We start from the raw sequence: 21171 nt of genomic DNA on the forward strand, positions 1-21171 counted from the left end.
TTAATGGAAGTAAAATAGAGAATGGAATCACAACTGAGACAAGGTCCCTATTGTTTAATCTCACTTCCTTTTATAAAGGAGTGAACCAAAGTCCAAAAAATATCAATAACTTCCCCAAGGTCACATAGCTAATGAACGAAAAGGCCAGGTGGGTCACAAACTCAGGTGTGAAAGAAGTGTTCAAGTTGTTGTTTTAATCAAGTTAAAGTTAATTATAAGCCTGAATCTAGCTATTTTATTTTTAGACCATATTGGGGCTCCCATTCATCAAGAGAGAACAAAGGTTCTAGAATATTAAGCAGCTCCCAATCATCAAGGATGTCTCCCTGGTCTTTGCTCCCCTGTTGAGAGGCCCACTGTTTCAGTGAACACAATCCATGTGATCCAGCAATCAGCTACTTTTGTCCCATGGTGAGGGCTGAGGGGTGGCTGGTGAGGATGGAAAGTCCAATGTCCAGCATTCAAGCTACTCTAATGCACCTTGCAGCTGTCCCCAGGCAGCTACCACCAGAAATGCACATGTGTCCACTGACCCCAGACTTGATCAAATCCCCCTTACCTTCTCTGTTTCTCACATATTCTAATTTCAATCCTTTGAGTATACTTAATATAAATTTTCAATTAATGTAAGCCTTTTCCAGAAATAGGAAAGAAACAATTTTTACTTTGGCCCCTATATCAAGAATTTTTCCAGAAACACAGGGCTAAATAGTTACTGGCTACCAACTAAATAAACTTGAGAGAGAAAAAATCAGTTTAAGGAGAACGTGCATAAGTTATTTCAAATTATCCTATGATGTTCCTAGCAATAAATCTTTACATCTTTAGAAGCATACAGATGCTTAGCACCCCTTAGGCCAAAGTTTGGAAAATGACATGGAATAGTGATGAAGAATTTATTCTCTAGAGTCAGACATGCTGAATCTAAATTGTGGCTCTAGCTTTACTAATTGTGTACAATCTGGATAATGGCAGAACCACTCTTAAAAAGTTGTGTGACAACTAACAAATCTTGAAATATTTCAACATGGTACGTTGACATATCATTAAGTATGTGGCCTGAACTTATTATCTGTATCCTATAAGCAACTGATATCACTTCTGTATGTTTCCATATATAACATACATATGGAAAATACATATTTATAAAAATTATACATATTTATAAAAAATTACATATATGTATGTAATTTTTATAAATATGTGTGTGTGAGAGAGAGAAAGAGAGAGAGAGAGACAGAGAGAGAGAGAGAGAAAGAGAGAGAGAGAGAGAGAAAGAGAGAGAGAGAGACTTAATGAAATGTATAATAGTAAAATAACATTTGATGAATATGAGTGAAAAGTATCTAGAGATTATCGGTACTGTTCTTACAACTTTTTTGTAGGTCTGAAATTACATAAAAATAAAACATTATAAAAAACAGAAGGATAAAAACATGAATTTATTGTGTATGGTGTCAGAGGTGAGGTAGATGTCATCATTTGGTCTACTAAAAATTATTCCAGTATTAGGATTATTTATGATAGGAAGGATCATAATGATTATATATCCTTGCCTCACTTAAGGATTTTGTTTGTATCAGATTCTAATGATCTACTAATGCTTTAAACTGGCAAGGGGTGGCAAATGGTTTGCTTAAAATGAAGCCTGATAGGTGGGCAGATAAAAACTGTCTCTTCTATTTTAACAGGATAGAAGGACTTTTAACCCAACAGAAGCTGTCTATGTGCAGCATGAAAGTATGTTCTAGATCTACTGTAGACATCACATGTGGATTTTTTCACACTTGTTCTGCATGTCTACAGGAAAACAAACCTACTAAAGAGGTATCATAGCTCTATAACCCCCATTAGACTGGGCACAGTGGAATAAGGAGGAAAGCAGAGCATTCTGAGAGCTTTGGGGTGATAAGTTGGATGGTAGAATGTTTTAGGTAGAAGGACTGATGTTGGTTTTAATGCAGGAATCACCAGTTCAAGCAAAGTGGCTCAGAGGCGTGATCATTACAGCACAGCAGGAACAGCCAGATGAGGCAGCTGGCAGGTTTCCATGATAAATAATAGCCTGCTCCTAGGTCAAATCTAAGGGACAACCTGCAAACAGGACACTCTAGACAAAAAGTGACCACAACCACAGTGTGAAAAACAGTCCTCCCATGTGCCACTCAGGAAGAATGGGTGATTGTGAAATGAGATAGTAACATCCACACTCTTTATTATTGATCAATGTCAATATGAAGGCCAGCAATCAATATGTTATACCTGAATTGTTTTAGTCAATAAATGTCAGTAAAAATCCAGGAGCAGCGTATCATCCATAAATACAATAGAGGTATTTTTTCCCTGAGTCTGATTTTTTATTGATTTGACTGATATTTGCAAACCCAGTATTTGGCCCATGAAATAATGCTAAGAGAGCTGGCAAGAGGATACACCCAGCTTGTATTTATTCTTTTATTCAGTATCCAATTGGATAATTGAATGTTCAGGATGAGAATAAGTGTCCATATATGCAAAACATAGCAATTGCCACTACCAATTTATAACTGTTATTGATCTCCAGGGACTAAAGCTAAAGTTTGAGAGAGAAAAGGAAATAAAAATTATTGTGAATTTATCTTTACCTTCACTTAGGTCTTAGGACAATAAATGTGTTATCAGTGGAGAGCGGTCCTCATCCTCACCTGTTGCTAGTGGGAGTGGGATTTTTGCAATATCCAGAGAAGACGAATTTTCGGAGACTCTCATGAAAGGATGAAATCTTGTAGAAAGCTTTATTTCTGTGAAATTAAACTCCTGAAATCCCTGGTTCCATTTCCCTTTTTCCCACTGTAGAAGAAGTGTAGCTATAGCTTCAATGGAGTTAGAATCAAAGCCAGTGTCCAGAAATTTTGTTTCACATTAGAGCAGTGTCCAGTCCAGCATCAGGCCAGCTTAGTTTGTGTTCCCAGTTGCAGTTCATCCATCTATTGCTGTGGGATTCACGTGCCACATGGCTACGTGGTTATGGAGAGAACCTGGACAGGAGCAAAGCCAAAGGAGCCAGAGAGCAAGAGCAAGAGAGCAAACTCCTTTGTTTAGGAGATTATGTATTCCCACATTTTCATGGGCTTGCAGTGGTCCTATCCATTCTGGCCAATAGTTTCTGCTCCAAGGTTTGACTGACAGGCACCTTCCCTGTGTCACCCCAACTTTACTGTGTTTCCATCTCCCCTTGGTTGGACCCCTTCTCCCAGTGATCTGCAGGGAAGGGGCAGGTGATTACCTGCAGAGAGAATACCCAAATGGCTATACTTATAAAGTCTGGCTTTCCCCTTTGCTTCTTTTCTAATTAGCTCTTTTCCTAGCTAATTATAATGCTATCAGCTGTGTTTTCTTGGGATTGAAAATTCTCATATTAATATACAGACAAAAAATAATTGAATATAATTTCTAGAAGTACTCAGGTACTCAACCACCTACTATTGTATAATTTGGCATGGCTCAGACTCCTCAATTCAATAAAAGTGCATGGATTGAATATTTGTGGAAAGCAAACTAGTTAAGTTTCTAGTTACTCCTTTGTTTCCCAAGGTATTCCTACACTTTTATTTATTGAATATGAAGAACAGGAAGAGGAAATTAGCAGTCAATCAATGCAAATAAGCCACACTTTTTATTATTTATTAACAAATTCTACCCCACCCCAGACCAACCCAGGCTAACTTTGAAAGGCATGACTTCTTGAATAAGAAAATGGCCAACCATTCTGGGAATCTTTCAAATCTGTTTATGAAATTTGAGCTATGAACACTAAACAAAGAAATTCTATGATAATTGGGAACTGTTGTTTCAACACATGAAGGTAAGCCTGTAGATTCACAATCACTCATAACTTAGGTGTAAGGCATCTGGTTATAGAAATTTGTATATTTAAACATTACTTGACTAACCATGTCACCACTGGCTTGCTTCTGGAGGCCACATAAAGACACTGCATTTCCTCTCATCTCCATGTTGGCAATTTCTCAGGATGTCCTTAGGTACACTAATTTCTCATTAGTTGGTTGTTTGGTTGCTTAAAACACATCCTACATTATTCTAAAAAGTTTTAGTGAGGCAACTATAATACATAAACCCCTGAAATGTCAGATTTGGGAAAGATAAAGGTGGAGTTCACAAAGATTCGTTATGAACTCCTAAGCACCCAGTTCTGGGTGACTGGACCAGAGCACAGCTGTCCCCTCACCCTCTAGGCAGGAAAGTGTCTTGGGGAAAGTTATGAAGTTAGAAAGGCTTGGTTAGCCACCTCATTGCTGGAGGCCTTCTCAGATATGGGCTACTGGTATTAAATAAAAAGAGAAACAGTATTTTCAAGCTGGTGCTCACTGCCCAGCCACCTTGTTGCCCTAGATTACATGGTTCTTGACCTTCCCTGCACCATCACCTCCTCTAGGTTCAGTTCTATTTTCATTCTCCATCAAAAGACAGCTTGTAATTCTACCAGTACTATGTGTCAATGCTTCACTAGGCACCGTGGCTGCCAAGAGGAACATTTCAAACACAGTATCTGTATCCCGCGGGCTCTTACTGTAACAAAGAAGATGGTCCAGTGGACATCCTCAGTTCAATTGAAAGGCTATAAGCATTATTCGGCGAAGTTTATGCAATCTTAGAAGAGAAAATGACCAAGTTTACCTGGGGAAGTTGAGAATGGAATCCCAGAAAAGAGGTCATGTTGGGTGGATCTCAAAGAGTGAGTGGGAGCTGTAAGAAAATAGATGTGGAGGAAAGAGCACTCCCCGTGTCAGGAAAACCTACAACAATGCTTCTCCCAGCTTCTCTGGAAACTGCAAGTCCACTCAACTGTTTTGTGAAAAAGCTGGAGCCAGAACTCAAGTCTTCCTATGTCCAGGCCAATGGTCTCTTCACTACTTATTCCTGGGCCATTGCTTTTGGGATGCAGCCTCTGTTAGGTAAAAACAAATCTGACAAATGATTATGTTTCTCTTGTTATTTAATATATCTTTGATGATGAAAAGGTTTTAAATTATAATTTAAAGTTTTAATGTTTTCCCTCAAATCTTGAGCAAAATTGACTGCTGAAATACATGTTAACTATGGTTTCTGACAATTGAAAAACAGATGAATTCTGCTTTGAAAAGAAAGACCACCAGTAATCTGTTAGATGATAGTGTTACTTCTCATAAAAGATAAAGATCGGACATCAAACGTCAGCTTCCATATTAAATGCCAAGTAAAACTTTGAACCATTCAGTGCTTTCTGCAGTTAAATGCTTCCCCATTTTAGCACAATAAGCAAGATAATTTACCAATTTAAATTAATTACACTTTAGCTTTCTTATCTGTAAAGTAATGTTTAGTAAACACATAATGTTTACTAAAATATGTTAATCATTAGGTTAAAAGAAGTATGTTTATAATAGTTATGAATATCCTCACAATATAGCTCTAACTTAAATTTGAGTTAAATCTGGCATCTACATCCCAAGGATGCAAATTGCAGAATCTCTCCACTTGTCCATTTTTTTCTGTTCTGTAAAGTGTATCATCTAGTGCAGTACTTACTAATAAAAATATAATGCAAGACACCTATAATTTAAATTTTATAGTAAAAAATTTAAAACATAAAAAAGTTTTAAAAAAACAACCAGGTAAATTCAACTTTATATTTTTTCACCCAATATATCCAACATATGACTTAAATATGTAATCAATATAAAAATATTAATAAGCCATTTTACATTACTTTTATTGTTGAGCTAAGCCCTAAAAATGTGTATATTTTACCCTTAAAGCACATCTCAATTCAGACATTACATTTTTTATCGAGTAAAGTGAAATAAGTAGAATGTAACCCTATCAAAATATGAAGTTGTGTTGAGTAGTAAATATTTTATAGTGCTTCAGTTTAAAAATTTAAATTAAGTTAAATGAAATTTAAAATTCAATTTCTCTATTGCACTAACTACTTGTAGCCAGAGGCTACCATATGGGACCGTGCAGATCTAAAAGTTCAAGTGGTGACAAAAAGAAAAACATGGGAGCAATAGGTTTGCTCTCAGTAAGGCATGAAGGGGATTATGTAGAGAAAGGGGTCAGAAAGTAAGCATATAAAAGATACCAAAGTGGTAAAAATGTGAACTTTGGAGTTTGACTAGATTACCTCTATTGCTTTTTTTCTATGACCTCTTTTTTACACTTTAGCTTTCTTATCTGTAAAGTAATAATACCTGGATTCCTGGGCTATTAAGATTAAATGAGATAACCTAAATAGTGAGCTTTGAAATCTAGCACATTCCAGAGGTTTCATAAATTATAACTAGATTTATTAGTATTTATGGAATCTGCCGAAACTGGTTTGGCTCAGTGGATAGAGCGTCAGCCTTTGGACTCAAGGGTCCCGGGTTCGATTCCGGTCAAGGACATGTACCTTGGTTGTGGGCACATCCCCCATAGGGGGCGTGCAAGAGGCAGCTGATTGATGATTCTCTCATCGATGTTTCTAACTCTCTATCCCTCTCTCTTCCTCTCTGTAAAAAAATCAATAAAATATATATTTTTAAAAATTATTTATGGAATCTGTTTACATGTGAGTATGGGGAACCTCTGAGGGGTTAACATTTAATCAGTTATTTATGAGATGTAGGGTATGGAGAGAAAGAAATTATGGAGTGAATTTTTTGTAGTTTTTATTGCATCACAAGGTATTTATATAGAAAGTACACCATTCACAAGGATTTAGCTCAATGGATTTTCACAAAGCAAGCATACATGTAACTAGCACCCAGATCTAGAAATAAAAACTTGCTTCTCATGCTCCCAGTAAAAGAAACCACCACCCTGACTTCCAGCATAATAGGTTGGTTTTATCTGTTTGTAAATTTTATATAAATGTACTCATACAATCTTTGAGTATATAAGTATCTGACTTATTTTACTCAATCACTAATTTGTGAGATTTTTTTAAGTTGTGTTGTACAGTAATTTGTTCTTTCTCATTGCAGTGTTGAATCTGATTATATAGATATTCCCATGATGCATCTATTCATTCTGTAGAAGATGTACATTTGGGTTGTTTCTGTATGGGGTCTACATAGTAAATAAACCTGCTATGCATCACCAAAATATATAGATAAATGTTGTTGATGGGTATATACTGGAATTTGAGTTTTAATTATTAGACTTTTTGTGAAAGAGAAGACTCACTCATCCTATTATTTTGTGTGCAGGAACCTTGGATAAGCATAAAGAGTTGGAGGACCTTGTGGCTCAGTTCCTGAAGGTAGAAGCAGCCATGGTCTTTGGGATGGGATTTGCAACTAATTCAATGAATATTCCTGCATTAGTTGGGAAGGTGAGAATTTGTTAACATATTTATCTTCTGTTGTATTTTTCCTAAGAATTATAATTGAGAAGGCCCTTTGTTAGAGATATAGCTCAGAAGTTCCTTATCTGAGGAAAAGCCTAATGGCTGTCCAACTTTTAAAATAAATGTACTAGCTTAGTCCAGCAAATCTCTTCATCGTTATAGTCTGATTATAGAATGGCAGCCCCAGGTGTGAGTCAAATTTCATCTTTCATGCAAAATGAGTTTATTTCTTAGCAAAATCAATTAAATTTGTAGGTTCCCTACTCATTATCTATAATGAAGACAATACTTGTTCAGCATTTATTTGAACAAAACATTTTGCTGGAACCATTCATTCATTTATTCATTCACTCAATAAATAACTGATTGAGAATTGACTATGTCCTGTTGTGAGGCAAGATACAGGACATACAAAGATGAACAAGACTTGTGCCTTGTAAATTTACATAATTTACATTCTAATGGAGAAAAAACACACCAAATAAAGTAGGATGACTTAACACAGAGAAGGCATGTATATACATGGGGAAGGACAAGAAGTTGCCTTCAAACTCTTCTTGAAAAATCTCATTCAAAGTGGGTGAAATGAGAATCCTTTACTCATCTGTTAATATAGATAAGTTATTTCCTAAAGATTAGGAAGAGGAAACAGCATGGGTAAAGGCTTAGGTTGGGAAGAACTAGAGTATAGGGTAGTGGATGGAGAAGGGACTACAGATGATGGCAGATGCCAAGTTGCAAAGTCTTGCAGTGTAAGTCATGTGCAAGTTTTGAAATTCTTCCTGAGAAAAAATGGGGAGTAGGTTGGTTCATTTTAAGTAAAATCAAGTGCCATAACCAGATTTACGTTTTTTAAGAAATCTGACTCATGACAACTAAATTAATGTATAGCCTTTGATTGGATTATGTATTTTAAAAAATAGAAGAAAATATATCTGTAAAAGACATAATACAGTGTTAGGACAGTTCGGGGAAACATAATTTTGAGCTATATATTACATAATATATAAAAGTTTAATTTCTTGGGTGTGATGATTACATTGTGATTTTGCAGGAGAATGCTCTTATTCTTAATAAAAACATGCTGAAGAACTTCAGGGTGAGGTATCATGAGGTTTACAAGTAACTCTCAAATGTTCACCTAAAAAATAACGCATGTCTGGAGTATAGAGTATAGGAATGTGATGACACTTGCCTCAAAAACTCAAAATATGTTATGTATGAAGTTTCCAAAATATAAGGATGAACCCCCAGATTCTGATTGGCTATGGAAGACAAATGGCCACCATAGTTAATCTCTACATTTTGGGTATGGTTGCGCAATTTCAAAATTTATAATATTTTCATTCAAAAGGAAACCTAAATTTATAAATTGTAATTTATAAGCAGTAAGTTATATTGGGCTTTTCCACAGGCCTCAGACTGAATTGCCATTCATACTTTTCCAAATGCAATGTTTTTAACTGTCAAGCAGTGATGCTCTTATTGCATGAATGTCAGTACAGTGAAGAATAAGAAAGAAAAGACCCTGCCTTTCCAAAGGATACACCAAAACTGTCCCAATTAATCTATTATAGCATGGGATTGAAGGGCCCCAGCAAGTCCCCAACCCATCCAAAAGTGTATCGGTTTTCCTGTCAAACATCAATTCTTTATACAACAGCTGTTGCTGAACCAAGATCTCAAATGACTTTTTCTGCTGAAAATTAAGTGTAAGTGACTCAAGGATGTAATCCCTTAAAACAACCCCCAACTCCATCAGCCAATTGCTGAATAGCATTTATTCATAAAGACACTAGATTTAAAACTGAAGTGGGTGCACGAGTCTATATTTCAAGTCTCAAAATACCTTACTGTTCCCACATGTTGTTTCTCCTTAACTTTATTTATTGACCTGTGTCATATGTGTGTTTTTTGTAAACAGGGATGCCTCATTTTAAGTGATGAGTTAAATCACGCATCTCTTGTGCTTGGGGCCCGACTCTCAGGTGCAACCATAAGGATCTTCAAACACAACAGTGAGTATTAATATATTTATCCAACATGTACCACATGTTTCTAGAAGGACGTAAAAATGATTGATGGGGCTTTGTCCTTGCTCTTCAAACCTGGAGCTTAGCCTAACGAAACACAATTGTGTTTATATTCACTACTGGCTTGTTAACCTCTGCTGACCCAGAACAAATGGTTGAAGTGCACTAAACACTCGGATTGTTAAGTACAACCCAAACACATTAGTGTCACTGTTATTAGTGGCCTTGCAGTATGGCCTCTGAAGACATGACTGATCTCTTAGAATTACCATTTAATTATCAGGAGTGTTACAACTTTTCCTTTTCCATTACTCTGCCTTGGGAAATTTGAAGACTTGTTTAAGTTATATGCTATAATCAGGTAAAAAAGGCATCTTCCTTATCAAAATGCTTCTTTTCACTATCCTCATTCACTTCAGACTCAGACAACCTCTCCCCACCACACACACACACACACACACACACACACACACACACACACACACACACACACACACACACACACACACACACGCACACGGTTTATTCGACTTGATTGAAATGCTCTTTCAGGCTCTGAGTTGTGTGGTTGGATGAGGAGGAAGAGGCAGAGGCTATTTATTCTTACAGACTGATGGGGCAGCCTAGGAAATACTTAAAAGGAGAAAGTGGGGGTCACCTGTGTTCTATTGTCTAGCTGTGCCCCTGACTTGTTATATCACCTTATGTAAATCCTTTAATCATTCATGTACTCAGTTTTCTCAGCTGGAAAATAAGGGTGTTGAACTATCCAGTGTACAAGGATGCCCCTGGTTTAGTTTCTGATTCTAATTCATTATTATGATCAGAATTTTCCTTTCTTTCATTGTGTGCACATGTGCACACACACACACACACACACACACACTCACACGCATTCTTGTTTCCTCTCTCTTCCTTTTCCCCACCTTTCTCTCCTGCTTCCCCCTCCTCTCAACTGTTTCCTTTTCCTTCTCCTTAACACTTCCCTCCATGCTCCAAGGAAGTTCAAAGACTAAAGTGAGGAGAAGAAAAGTGATAGATAACTGAGGGAGAATTGTTCCAGTTGTTTTGTTCACCGCACAGAAATATCAAGCCAAAGAATAATTGCCACATGCGAAGAAAAACAAAAGAATGGAAGAGTTCTAAAGTGAATCTCCTTTATAACTTGCAGTTTTTCTAATGAAAAATCTCTTGCTTTCACTGAGTAGGATGAGGTCTGGCTAAGCCTTTCCTGAACCACCTCCAGCAGTTGTATGTTATGAGTACTCTGGGGTCCAGTTCAGAACCAGTCCTCCGGAAGAACTAGACTTGAGGTCCCTCCAACCTAGCCCAATTATGATAGCCAAATCCATGTTAATTTAAAATATCTGTCTCCATTTCTTTATTTTTCATCAAACAGTCAATGTTGGCTAGTCGATGATAAGTCAAGTTACATTCCTCCAGTTCTGTTTCATTTACCATTGATTGACACATCCAGATTCAAATTATGTTGACAGTTTTGAAAATTCATTATTTGAGTATACAACTTTTAGGAGTTTAAGAAATAAATTTATTATGAGATCATAGAGTCCTAGCCAGTTTGGCTCAGTGGATAGAACATTTAAGGGTTGCAGGTCAAGAATACTTTCCTCAGTTGCAGACTCGACTCCTTGCACTGTCAGGAGTGTGTGGGAGACAACCAGTTGATGTGTCTTTCACATCAATGTTTTTCTCTCTCTCTTTGGGTTTCTCCCCCTCCCTCTGCTCTCTCTAAAAATCAATGGAAAAACACCCTCGGATGAGGATTAACAAAAGAGAGAGAAAAAGAGAGACAACAGAAAATGTGGTTTAGTATTAGCACAATTATACCCTTTTGATTCTTTGGCATGACGAGTGATTGGTGATCAGAGATTTTCTCTACTTGGGGAAAAATAAAGAACAGCTGGCAAGTATTTGACTGTAGTTCCATCCATATATATGGTTAAATGTAACAATCTTGTATAACCCCCTTCTGCATTGTCTCAAGATTGGTTTGTGTGCTTAAAATATATACAGTAGAAAAGATGACACGTCACTCTTAAGATTATGTTCTAAAGATATTGTAGGCTTCTGCATCTCAGATCACTTATGAGGACATTCAGGCAGCCAAGAACCATTGAAGGAGGACATCTTGACTGATTTTCTGCCAACATCTTTACTGCAGCCTCACATATATTATAGGCCAGAACACCCAGCTAAGATTCACAAATTCCTAATTTGCAAAATCTACCAGATAATGTTTGTTGGTTTAAGCCTCTAAGTTCTGGGATAATTTGTTACATAACAATAGATAACTTATATATCTTCTCTGGCCACCATTGCTGGTGTAGAAGCTAAACACCCAAGCATGACTTTCTACTTCCTCTTTCTTTGAATCTAGAATGAATAGTTCATTCTAAAATGAATGGCTCAGCAGAACCTGAGTTCTTTAAGCCAACTTTATTCTCATGGTCACTGGCAAAAAAGTCAAAGTTAGAAGACAAGCAATTCTTGGTCTACATGAGGACAAAAAAACTCAAGAACCTGCAACACATAGGTCAGGGAGGAAAATAAGATTTGTCTGCGGCTTCTTGAGACAGTTTCCCATGGCCAAAGAATATCAGGCTTTGCCCATCATATTATAGACCCTCTTTTTGGGGGAATGGGGCAAATTTGGCTTGAAGTGCTTCTTTTCCTATTGGCTAATGCTGAAATATGGGGTAATCATCACCCACATTCTAGTTCCATAGAGAGTCATCAAAAAGATTGCTCTTATCCTTGGATATATGGAGTGGATGCCAACAATGTGAACATAACATTGGAGATTTTCCCATATTTTTGTTCAAACACAAATATGAAATACAAATGATTTAGTGAAACCATATAATGGGAACAATTTTAGTCAGAGCCCTATGAAACAACTTTATTTTAAATATTCAAATAAAATTATGCAGTTCAGCCTCAAATGAGTCCATTCGTTACAGCTACTCAGAAATTGCTCTCATGTTGGTTCATTTCTCCCAGGAGCTGACCCTGAGACAAGGGTTTGGGTGCCAATCACTTATTCAGGAAGTGATCCCAGGAAGCACCAGCAGGTGAGCAGAGAGTGGAGACAGAGAAGGAAAGGCAGCCAGTCCTGGGCATGTTGTCAAGCAAGTTACCCCAATAGACAAGTGGAGCTCAGTCCTACTAGGAAACTATGAGAGGCTGCGGAGACCTGCTTCAGTGTTATTCATTCTCAGTGGGGAAGGTAGCTGGGGCATTTATCCACCAATTCACACTTGAAAGCTGTCCCTACTCAGCCTGAGTTTGTTCCCACAGCCTGAAAAAAATTCTTGGACCAAGAATGGCCTATCTATGCAATAAGGAGCTGGCTGAGGGATATAGGCAGGGTATGTACAGCATATGCAAATGCTCTCCTCTAGCTACTGCCAGGACATATGTGGGACCCAGAGGGCTGTGAGTCTTTGTGTAAAAATCAGTCTATGGTTTATCCTGTTATTAGCCTGAATTTCAACCCAGATTGCTGACATTGGCTTCTGAATTCCTCTGGCTCAGTGCTAAGAATATCTCCTTGGGTTTTCTACTGTGGGAAGCTTCAGTGAAATAGTCAATCTTTCATTTGTTGTGACTCATTGGGTGGCACAAAACAGGCTCTCCAGCATTGCACACCCTAAGCGAAGGCATCAGCTCCAACCAGGCAGCAAGTTTGACCTTCACTAGGATTTTAGTGTATTTGAGAAAATTGGGGCATTTGTTTGCCTTTGGTAAACACATCCCCTGGACTGAGTATATTAACACCCTGAGCATGCCAGGACCTCAAATCCTTGTATAAGGTTTAACCCTCTAGAAAGTTATATCTTCTGTTAGAAATTAGGATATATCAAGACAGAGTGATTTTTCCCCCTGAATCTGCTCACTTTACTGGTAATTACATATAATCTGGATTCCAGAGCAAGGTTTCTCAGATTTTCCTGTACAGAGGAGTCACTCAGGGTCTTGTTAAAATGCAGACTCTGTAGATCTTGGGTGGAGCCTGAGTTTCTGAATTTCTGACAAGTTTCCAGGTGACGTCAATGCTGTTGGTGCAGGACCACACAGGAAATAGAGAGGCTGTAGACCATCTCTGTCCTCAAGTGAGCCACAAAGGACTTTTTTAGCTAGCCTTGGAGAGGAGAAGCAGTATTTTCAGCTAGGGGAGTTGCCATGAGGTCAATGGGCTGGGCAGGCCAAGAATTTGGAATGGTTTACAGGGGGAAAGTGGAGAAGAAGAAGTGAGACTCTACCTAGAGGCATTTGATGGCCAAGAGAAGGAAGAACAAAGAGTGCAGTGTTACTGAGAATATTCTGAGTTCTACCTCATCTGCTCAAGGAAGGCTCATGAGGGCTATTGGAATTGAAGGTCAGACTTACAGAAATCACTTTGACTACTTTATAAGCCATTACCTTGAGTCAGAGCAGTTGGTTTCAAATAATTCAGCCAGCATTCATTCCAGTTGTCCTTGCTGGCACCTTGACCCAAGATTCAGTATCCCAGAACTAACCTCTGAGCTTTCCTGTTGTTTCCTGAGTTACATCTCACCTTCCTGTATTGACCCCATTCACTTAGAGATCCCATCTCAGTACTTTGTCTAGTTCTACAGGCCCCTTCCTGAGAATCAAAGCCTTCCTTACATGCTGCCTTGGGCCTTAGTGCATGGGGCACACTGTGCACATGCTTCCTGCTCTGCCTGTTCTTCATCCCATTTCCCCAATTCAGATTTGCAGATATGAACCCTCCCGCTCCCCAAGGTACACAGACCCTGCCCTAGTACCTGTCTTACTCTCCAACCCAGTCCAGGTCCTTGCTCCCAGCTGCCTTTTGCACTCTTCCAAGAAAAGCATTTGCTTCATTGACCTAACAAACACCTGCCCACATATTTATAGAGCCATCATCAGGGAAACCAGAACAGCATAGTATTTGCCCAATCTGCTTTGCAAAATTTAAAGCACCGAATTTTCAATGCATCAGAGTCCTCGATGATCTTGTGAAAAAGAGCCTTTATAAATGTGACTTTGAGGAAAACATTTGCTGTGCTTGCCAAAGCTGGCCATTATTATAATGTTTTCCACCAAAGGCTAAGTAAGGGGAGGTCTTAAGAGTAAAAATTTATTTCTTTATCATTGTTCACTTATTTAAGTACCTATTGCTTAGTATATCACATTTGGGTTCAATATTGAAGGATGAAACTGGATATCTCTGAAGAAATAAAAGGAATGGGAGAAAAGATGGGGATCAAGTAATTTTTAAAAATAACAGGTAGCCTTTCTTCATCATCCAACCATAATTTTACTGAAGCAATAGCTGCTGAGTGCTTATCATTTGCAGACATGAGTGTATTTTTGGCACTCAGCCCATGGAATAGAGAACCAGAGGGTTTATCTAACTGCAGCTAGGGGTACGGTTTGTGTAGCTTTGAATGACGATGGATGGACCATCAACCAGACTGGGCAGCATATGAAAAGTGGAAGCTGATATTCATGCCAACTAGGACCAGGGGTCCTGGATTCAGGGAGGAAAAGGGCGTTGAGGGATGGGCAGTGAAGGAAGTGCTTATGTTTCAACACAAGCTCAATTGCATAAGAGAAGAGGAAGGAGGAAGCCTTGGCAGAAGAAACAGTGCCTTCCCTGTACAGCAAAGCCAAATATCCAGTTCTTATCTTCTGAAAGACACTCTTCAAACTACACCCAACATTTCTGCTTAGAAGATTGTGGCTAGCTTCTTTGTTTCCTTGTGCCCTCTTTACACAGGATCTTATCTGCAGCTTTCCCAGATCACAGAGGCTAGAAATTTGGGACAGGTCCAAGAACAAACTCTTAAAGTCTAGTTGTCACCCAAGACTTGTTCTAGGTATTGGCACAGAGTTGGAGTACTCCAATATTTAGTAATTCAGGAGTCCAGTACCCATGCCTGGCTATTCACTGGATACCAGAATGTGGTCTCATGCTTTCATTTTTGATAGCTATACATTCAGTAGCCTCCCAGACAGCTGGCTCCTCTCAGCCCTTCACAAACCAAAGGAAACAGTCTTGGTGAGACAGACTTAGTGACCAATAATGTCCAAGGCATTGTTGATACTTAAGTTTGTGGTGATTACAAATCTGCAGTGTGTGATTATAACTTTATAACCACGTTGCACAATAGAGCTGTGTATGTGCACCTTGATGGCATCAAATTTATTCTTATGTTTTCCGAATCTCAGAGTTTTCTTTATACCCTGATAAGAAAGTGGTGGTTTCTTTGGATTTGGGATTTGTTTTTGTTTTGGAGATTTGTAGTTGTTGGTTTTATAAACCTTCTGGCAGTAGTTTGCTCATCTGGAAAAACAGACACCTAATCACTCTTCCCTACTTCTCAGAGCCGCCATGAGGATTAACATAATGCAAGCATAAGTGCTCTAATAAACATCAGTGTTTAAAAATCTCTTACAGATGTTAGTATGGGGCTTGCTAAAACAATAGAATCTCAGAAGGCCTGCAGAACATAAGCATCAACCTCCAGAACTTTCTGAGTCTGTGAGCCACGGGTTGGAACATGATAGAGCAAGACCTTAAGAATTAGAGAAACCACCCAGATGCTAATTTGGGTCCAGAAGCCCATGCTAAGTGAAGTCATCCCTTTCTCTGTCTTGTTTCTGTGATTAAAAGAGGTCAGCGTGTTTGTCCCCTGCAGGGGAAAATGGCTGATTGCTTTTCCCTCTGCTCAAGGATTCCAGGGTGTGGACACAAGGGGTTCTGTGAAATTCCACCAAAAGCCTCTCCCCATGGAACTCTCCATTCACACTGAGCACAGGAGGCCCCTGCCAAGGGCCGGGACTCATCTGCCTTCCATCTGCAAAACACATAAATCACACCCCAGCCACAAAAAGGCTTGTTTTCAGGTCCCACTTGTTATTAAAAAAAAGGAGAGAAAGTTCTCTTTTCTTTAGCAGAATCCATTTTAAATTTAATCCTGAACTAAGTTATGTCTTTTTGATTGCATAAATCATACAAAAATCTACTTATGTCCAGATTTTGAAAATTTAGATTATCCATTTTTATTTTTTTAATATGTTATTGATTTCAGAGAAGAATGGAGAGGGAGAGAGAGAAACATCAATTATGAGATAGAATCATTGATTGTCTGACTCCTGAACGCTCCCTACTGGGGATCAAGCCACAATTCAGGAATGTGTCCTGATCAGGAATCTAACCATGACCTGCTGCTTCAAACACTGATCCACACCACGTGGTCTGAATATTCACTTTTAAATGACTGCTAAATTTGTTCTCTTGGGTATGTTTTTATTACTTTGGTATTGGATCTATATTCATCGTGTTATTTCTGTACAAAACATAAATTTCAAGTCCCAGAAGAAAAAACACTAAGCAGAAGTACTCATATTCATCATCTCTTCATCCCTTTCATAGACTAGCAGTCTTGTGGTAGATTATAGAAAATGGGATTGGTTCCCCCACTTACCTGGATTCCTTCAACATCCTAACAGCAAAGCAAAAGTGAAAACAAGATGTCAGTGCAGGGGAAGGTTTATTATCCCTGAAATTCTCAAAATAAGAAAGCTGCTTTTGGTTTCTTTGGCTGCCATCTAGTGGTGAATGACATAGTGCCAATAAAACACTACATCTGTGAAGACGGACTCTTCAAAGCAAAAGCAAAAACAGTTAATTAAGTAAATATTATTGCAGACATGAGGCTTTTCTAATAAGTCATAGTTAGTTCTAAAATGTCATTTGCTTTCCTGTTCTCTGGTCTGTATTCTATTTCATGAAGAGGCAAAGGATTCCATGATCATTCATGGATTTAGCACTAATACTGTGCATCAGGACCAGGGGTATAAGAATGAATAAAATAATGTTCCTGCCTTCTGTGGAGGAGAGCCATGAAATCAAATAATAAGAAGCATGATGAGTTTTTTTAAAAAAGAATAAATGAGTTGTCAGGGACACCAAAAAGAAAGAAAATCTGTATTATGAGTTAAGGTTGATGGTGTGATTGGGAATTCTCCAGACAGACAAGAGGGAAAGGCATAGAGGAGTTAGGAGCTAGGTGTTGGGGAATGCTGAGAGATGGTGTCAGGGAGCTAGGCAGAAGCAAAGTCAGGAAGGGCCTTTGAGGCTGCATTCGGTAATTCCAGTGGTCCCCCCTACCCATGGTTTTACTTCCGCAGCTTCAGTTACCCTCAGTCCACCATGACCTGAAATATTAAATGTGAAGCTCCAAAAATGAACAATTCATAAGTTTTAAGTTGTATGCCATTCTGAATGTGGTTAGCTCAAATGTACTTGAGCAATTAAAAAATACCTTATATAACTAGTTCCCCGACCCCCTCCACAATTTTATCTCAAAGGAATACCTTGTGGCCTCATTGCGGGTGTCCTGGTTGCTGTGTGGAAAAGTAAGTGCACCAGCTGATGCATTCACCCAGCTGTGGGGGAAACCTGAAAGCAGAGATCCAACCACAGACTGGGGACTAAAAGACAAAGTTGAGGGTTCTCCATTGAGATAAAAAATCTCAGCTAACTAGAGCCTGGGCCAGTGATAAGCAGGTGAATACCTGCCTCTTGAGAGCTTGTGTGCAGTGGCTAAAACCAATGTTGACTGTGCTCTGTTAGATTTATCTTTGCCAGCTTTCTCTTTGTGAGCATTTTAAATGGAATCTCTAATGCCTACTGACCATTATATAACAGTCAGATCAGCAGTTCTGTAGCATCCCTATCTTTTCCAATTAACCTTGGATTCTAGGTCTAATGTACTTCAGGCTCAGATCCTCAAAAAGGGAGAGCTTAGTGAGGGCAAAGAAATATTTAGTAATATAATGAGTGTAAAAATACATGCACATAAACCTTGCCTTTCTCTCTCTCTAGGATTTGCAGGTTAAACACACACACACACACACACACACACACACACACACACACACACAGCTGGGTTGGTAGGCAAATCTTTCCCAAGGGTCTGTCAGCCAAAGCCCAGTCACCTACATATGATTGCAGACAAATGAAAAGCCACTGCTTATTATATTTGACATCCAAAATTAACAAGAAAAATCTAGCAGACATTCATCCTTCCTCCTTCTACGTCACTGTGGAGAGTGATAAGGAGGGATAGCGGCTCTGACAGAAAAGGTAGTGATTACAAATGTGTACAGGTACAGGACTTCCTTGGGTTCAAATCCTGGCTCTCCTCTTTATGATCATAGACCTCAGGCAATTTAGCAGACCTCTCCATGCTTCAGTTTTCTTCACACAAAAAATGCAGATACCTCCTCCTTAGTCTCGTTGAGAGGAGTAAATGAGTTATGACCAAGAATGTGCTTCGGAGGAATGCAGGTAAGGCTCAGTAATTGTCAGCTATTATTAATGTGTCCGGAAGTCTCCAAATATTTTGCAAAGAAAGGCTGGTTGTCCCACTGCCTTCAAGTGTTGACAACTCTGAAGTTGGAGGCTCCCGGAGCATAGGAAGTGAGAAAGCATACATATAAATGATGCATTTAATGTAGAATTTCCTTCTCTGAAAGGAGAATCTCTTAAGAGCTTTTGAAGTCATGTGCCTTCAGTAGAGGTTTATTCTGCCTGCTATGAAAATCCAACTGTCACCTGTCAGACTCCAATTGTATTAAAAAGAGGACCCCTTTACCTTACCCTCTGCTCCCCAGGTGTTCTCTGATTCCAACTTTGTTTTCTGAAAATTCAGGTCTCAGCCTGAGCCTAAAAAATCTGCCACCTCCCCAAAAATGATGAGGAGGAAGAAAAAAAAATTCCTCTGGTGACTCAATTTTTTTTTTTTTTTGGTACTATTTAAAGACATGCAAAGCCTAGAGAAGCTCCTGAGAGATGCTGTAATCTATGGCCAGCCTCGAACCCGCAGAGCTTGGAAAAAGATCCTCATCATGGTGGAGGGCGTCTACAGGTATGTAAATAACTGGAGACATCTCAACACTAAGAAGCCCACAGCAAGCTGACAAATGGGGAAAGGCTGACCTCCGCCAGCAAGAGGGAACAATGAGTGAGATTTAGATATGATGGAGGGGTCTGAGCTAAGCTATGAATGTGAGCTCTCAAGCCTTGAGTCACCTGTCTCTTTAATGACTATACATATGGCAGAGTACCTTGGAAGCTGGCAAGATTGTGAAGGCTTCTTCAGAAATATCTTCACTGGGCATTGCTGATTTGCATTGATTCTTTCTTCTACCTGTAGCTGCCCATAGTTTCAAAGGCTTAGGGGACTGGGTGATTCAACAGCAAAATGCTCTTTGCCTTTACAACTCTAGTAGATATTGACCATGGGCACCTGGGTGTCCTTACCTGGACATGCAGCCAACCTCCAGTAGTTTGCTTATCTTGGCCAGTAGTTGGTATCTGAATACAAAGGGCCTGCTCATTTCCCTCAACCTGAACTGCAGGTCTCCATAGAGAGCCAGGGGATGGAGAGGGAGAATGGTCTTGCCTCTAGCTGAGTTTTCTGCCCCCTTTTGAGCCAAGCAGACAAAACACCCCATTAAAGCCTTTCAGAGTTGCACTTCTATATTACAGCATGTGGTTGAGTTTTCCTCATTCCCTGACTGGATTGGTTATCATTACTGAAATGGAAATTTCCTCCAAGCTCTCCTTCTGTTAGATACTCTTGTCCAAGAATCAAGGAACGTTATCTCAGAGTTGCTCACTCCTAAATCAATCCTCAAACAATCTTGTAGTAGAGGCTTGGAGGAAGATGTTTCCTATGAGATAATTATAGGAAAGTGAAAAATATAAAAAGGAAGAGAATGAGAGCTTAACTTCCCAACAAGGATGAATATGGCCACAGAGGAGACTTGGGAACAGAAGCAGCAGGTTTTTTCATCCAGCTAATCTAATTGGTCCCAGAGTGCATGTTGTTCCTCTTATATAAATAAATGACAACCAGCAGGCGAAATGTGTCTACATCTATTTGGGGGGGGGGGGGGGGAAGAAGTGCTTTCTCCAAAATTTGATTTGAAATTATCATCGTCCTAGTATCATGTTTTCCCCTCTAGTATCTACTTCCCCAATAGCTGGTATTCTGGGGGTCCCCAGTGCTGCTGTGGGGTTACAAAATTGGCCTTTCAAGTTTCTAGTAGGCCACTCTCTGCATCACCTACAGGGACTCCTCAGATGTTTATGAAATCTCTGGGATCACCTTAGACCAGCGTTCTCAACCAGGATGATTTCTTACCCACAACTCTCCCCCATCCCAGGCACATTTGCCAATTTTCAGCCATCACAAATGCAGATTGCACTGGCATCTAGTGGGCAAAAGGCCAGGGATGCTGTTGAACAGCTTCCAATGCACAGAACAGTCTCCTACAATAAAGGGTTATGAAGATTCAATGTCAACAGGGCTGAAGTGGGGATACCCTGCTGTAGAATAATTGAACTATTCACCGGCTCTGAACTTGCTACTTTTAGGAAACATGCTTACATTGCCTTGGGTAATCATAACTGCAAGCATAGACCTTTCTTCCTGTGAGATTAGTGCCAGCTGCTAGCCTGGAGGGGAGCCCTTATCTAAACACCTGTCACAGGGCCTGGGATAGCGGGAGGACCTATCAGCTGAGGAAGAGCAGACTGGGCATCTCCATCAACCAGAGCAAACAAAATCCAACTGAAAATAAATAGACCTTGACTCCACTACAGGAAAGTTGCATTTGAAGCACTTTGATCATGGCTGAAATTAAGTGGGCCACCAGCGTTTTTACTCTCAGATATTCCCA

At 39.2% G+C, this 21171-nt stretch overlaps 1 protein-coding gene across 6 annotated transcripts in view; it reads left to right on the top strand.

The window, feature by feature from the left end:
- SPTLC3 (serine palmitoyltransferase long chain base subunit 3) overlaps positions 1–21171 on the top strand; it is a 126415-nt gene that overhangs the window by 58543 nt on the left and 46701 nt on the right. For 5 of the 6 annotated variants that reach the window (XR_006740232.1, XM_036418079.2, XM_036418076.2 and 2 more), the window contains 3 exons: positions 7233–7357; positions 9297–9390; positions 19247–19352. Coding sequence is in view for 5 of the 6 variants with exons in the window: in XM_036418079.2 (XP_036273972.1) it covers positions 7233–7357; positions 9297–9390; positions 19247–19352 (325 nt within the window). In the remaining variant the exon portion in view is untranslated. Of the gene's footprint in view, positions 1–4669; positions 4956–7232; positions 7358–9296; positions 9391–19246; positions 19353–21171 lie in introns of those variants that run through there. The other variant, XM_036418080.2, reaches the window with a different exon arrangement.

The sequence above is a fragment of the Pipistrellus kuhlii genome, unplaced genomic scaffold (assembly GCF_014108245.1).
Source record: "Pipistrellus kuhlii isolate mPipKuh1 unplaced genomic scaffold, mPipKuh1.p scaffold_m20_p_6, whole genome shotgun sequence".
Classification (NCBI taxonomy): Eukaryota; Metazoa; Chordata; class Mammalia; order Chiroptera; family Vespertilionidae; genus Pipistrellus; species Pipistrellus kuhlii.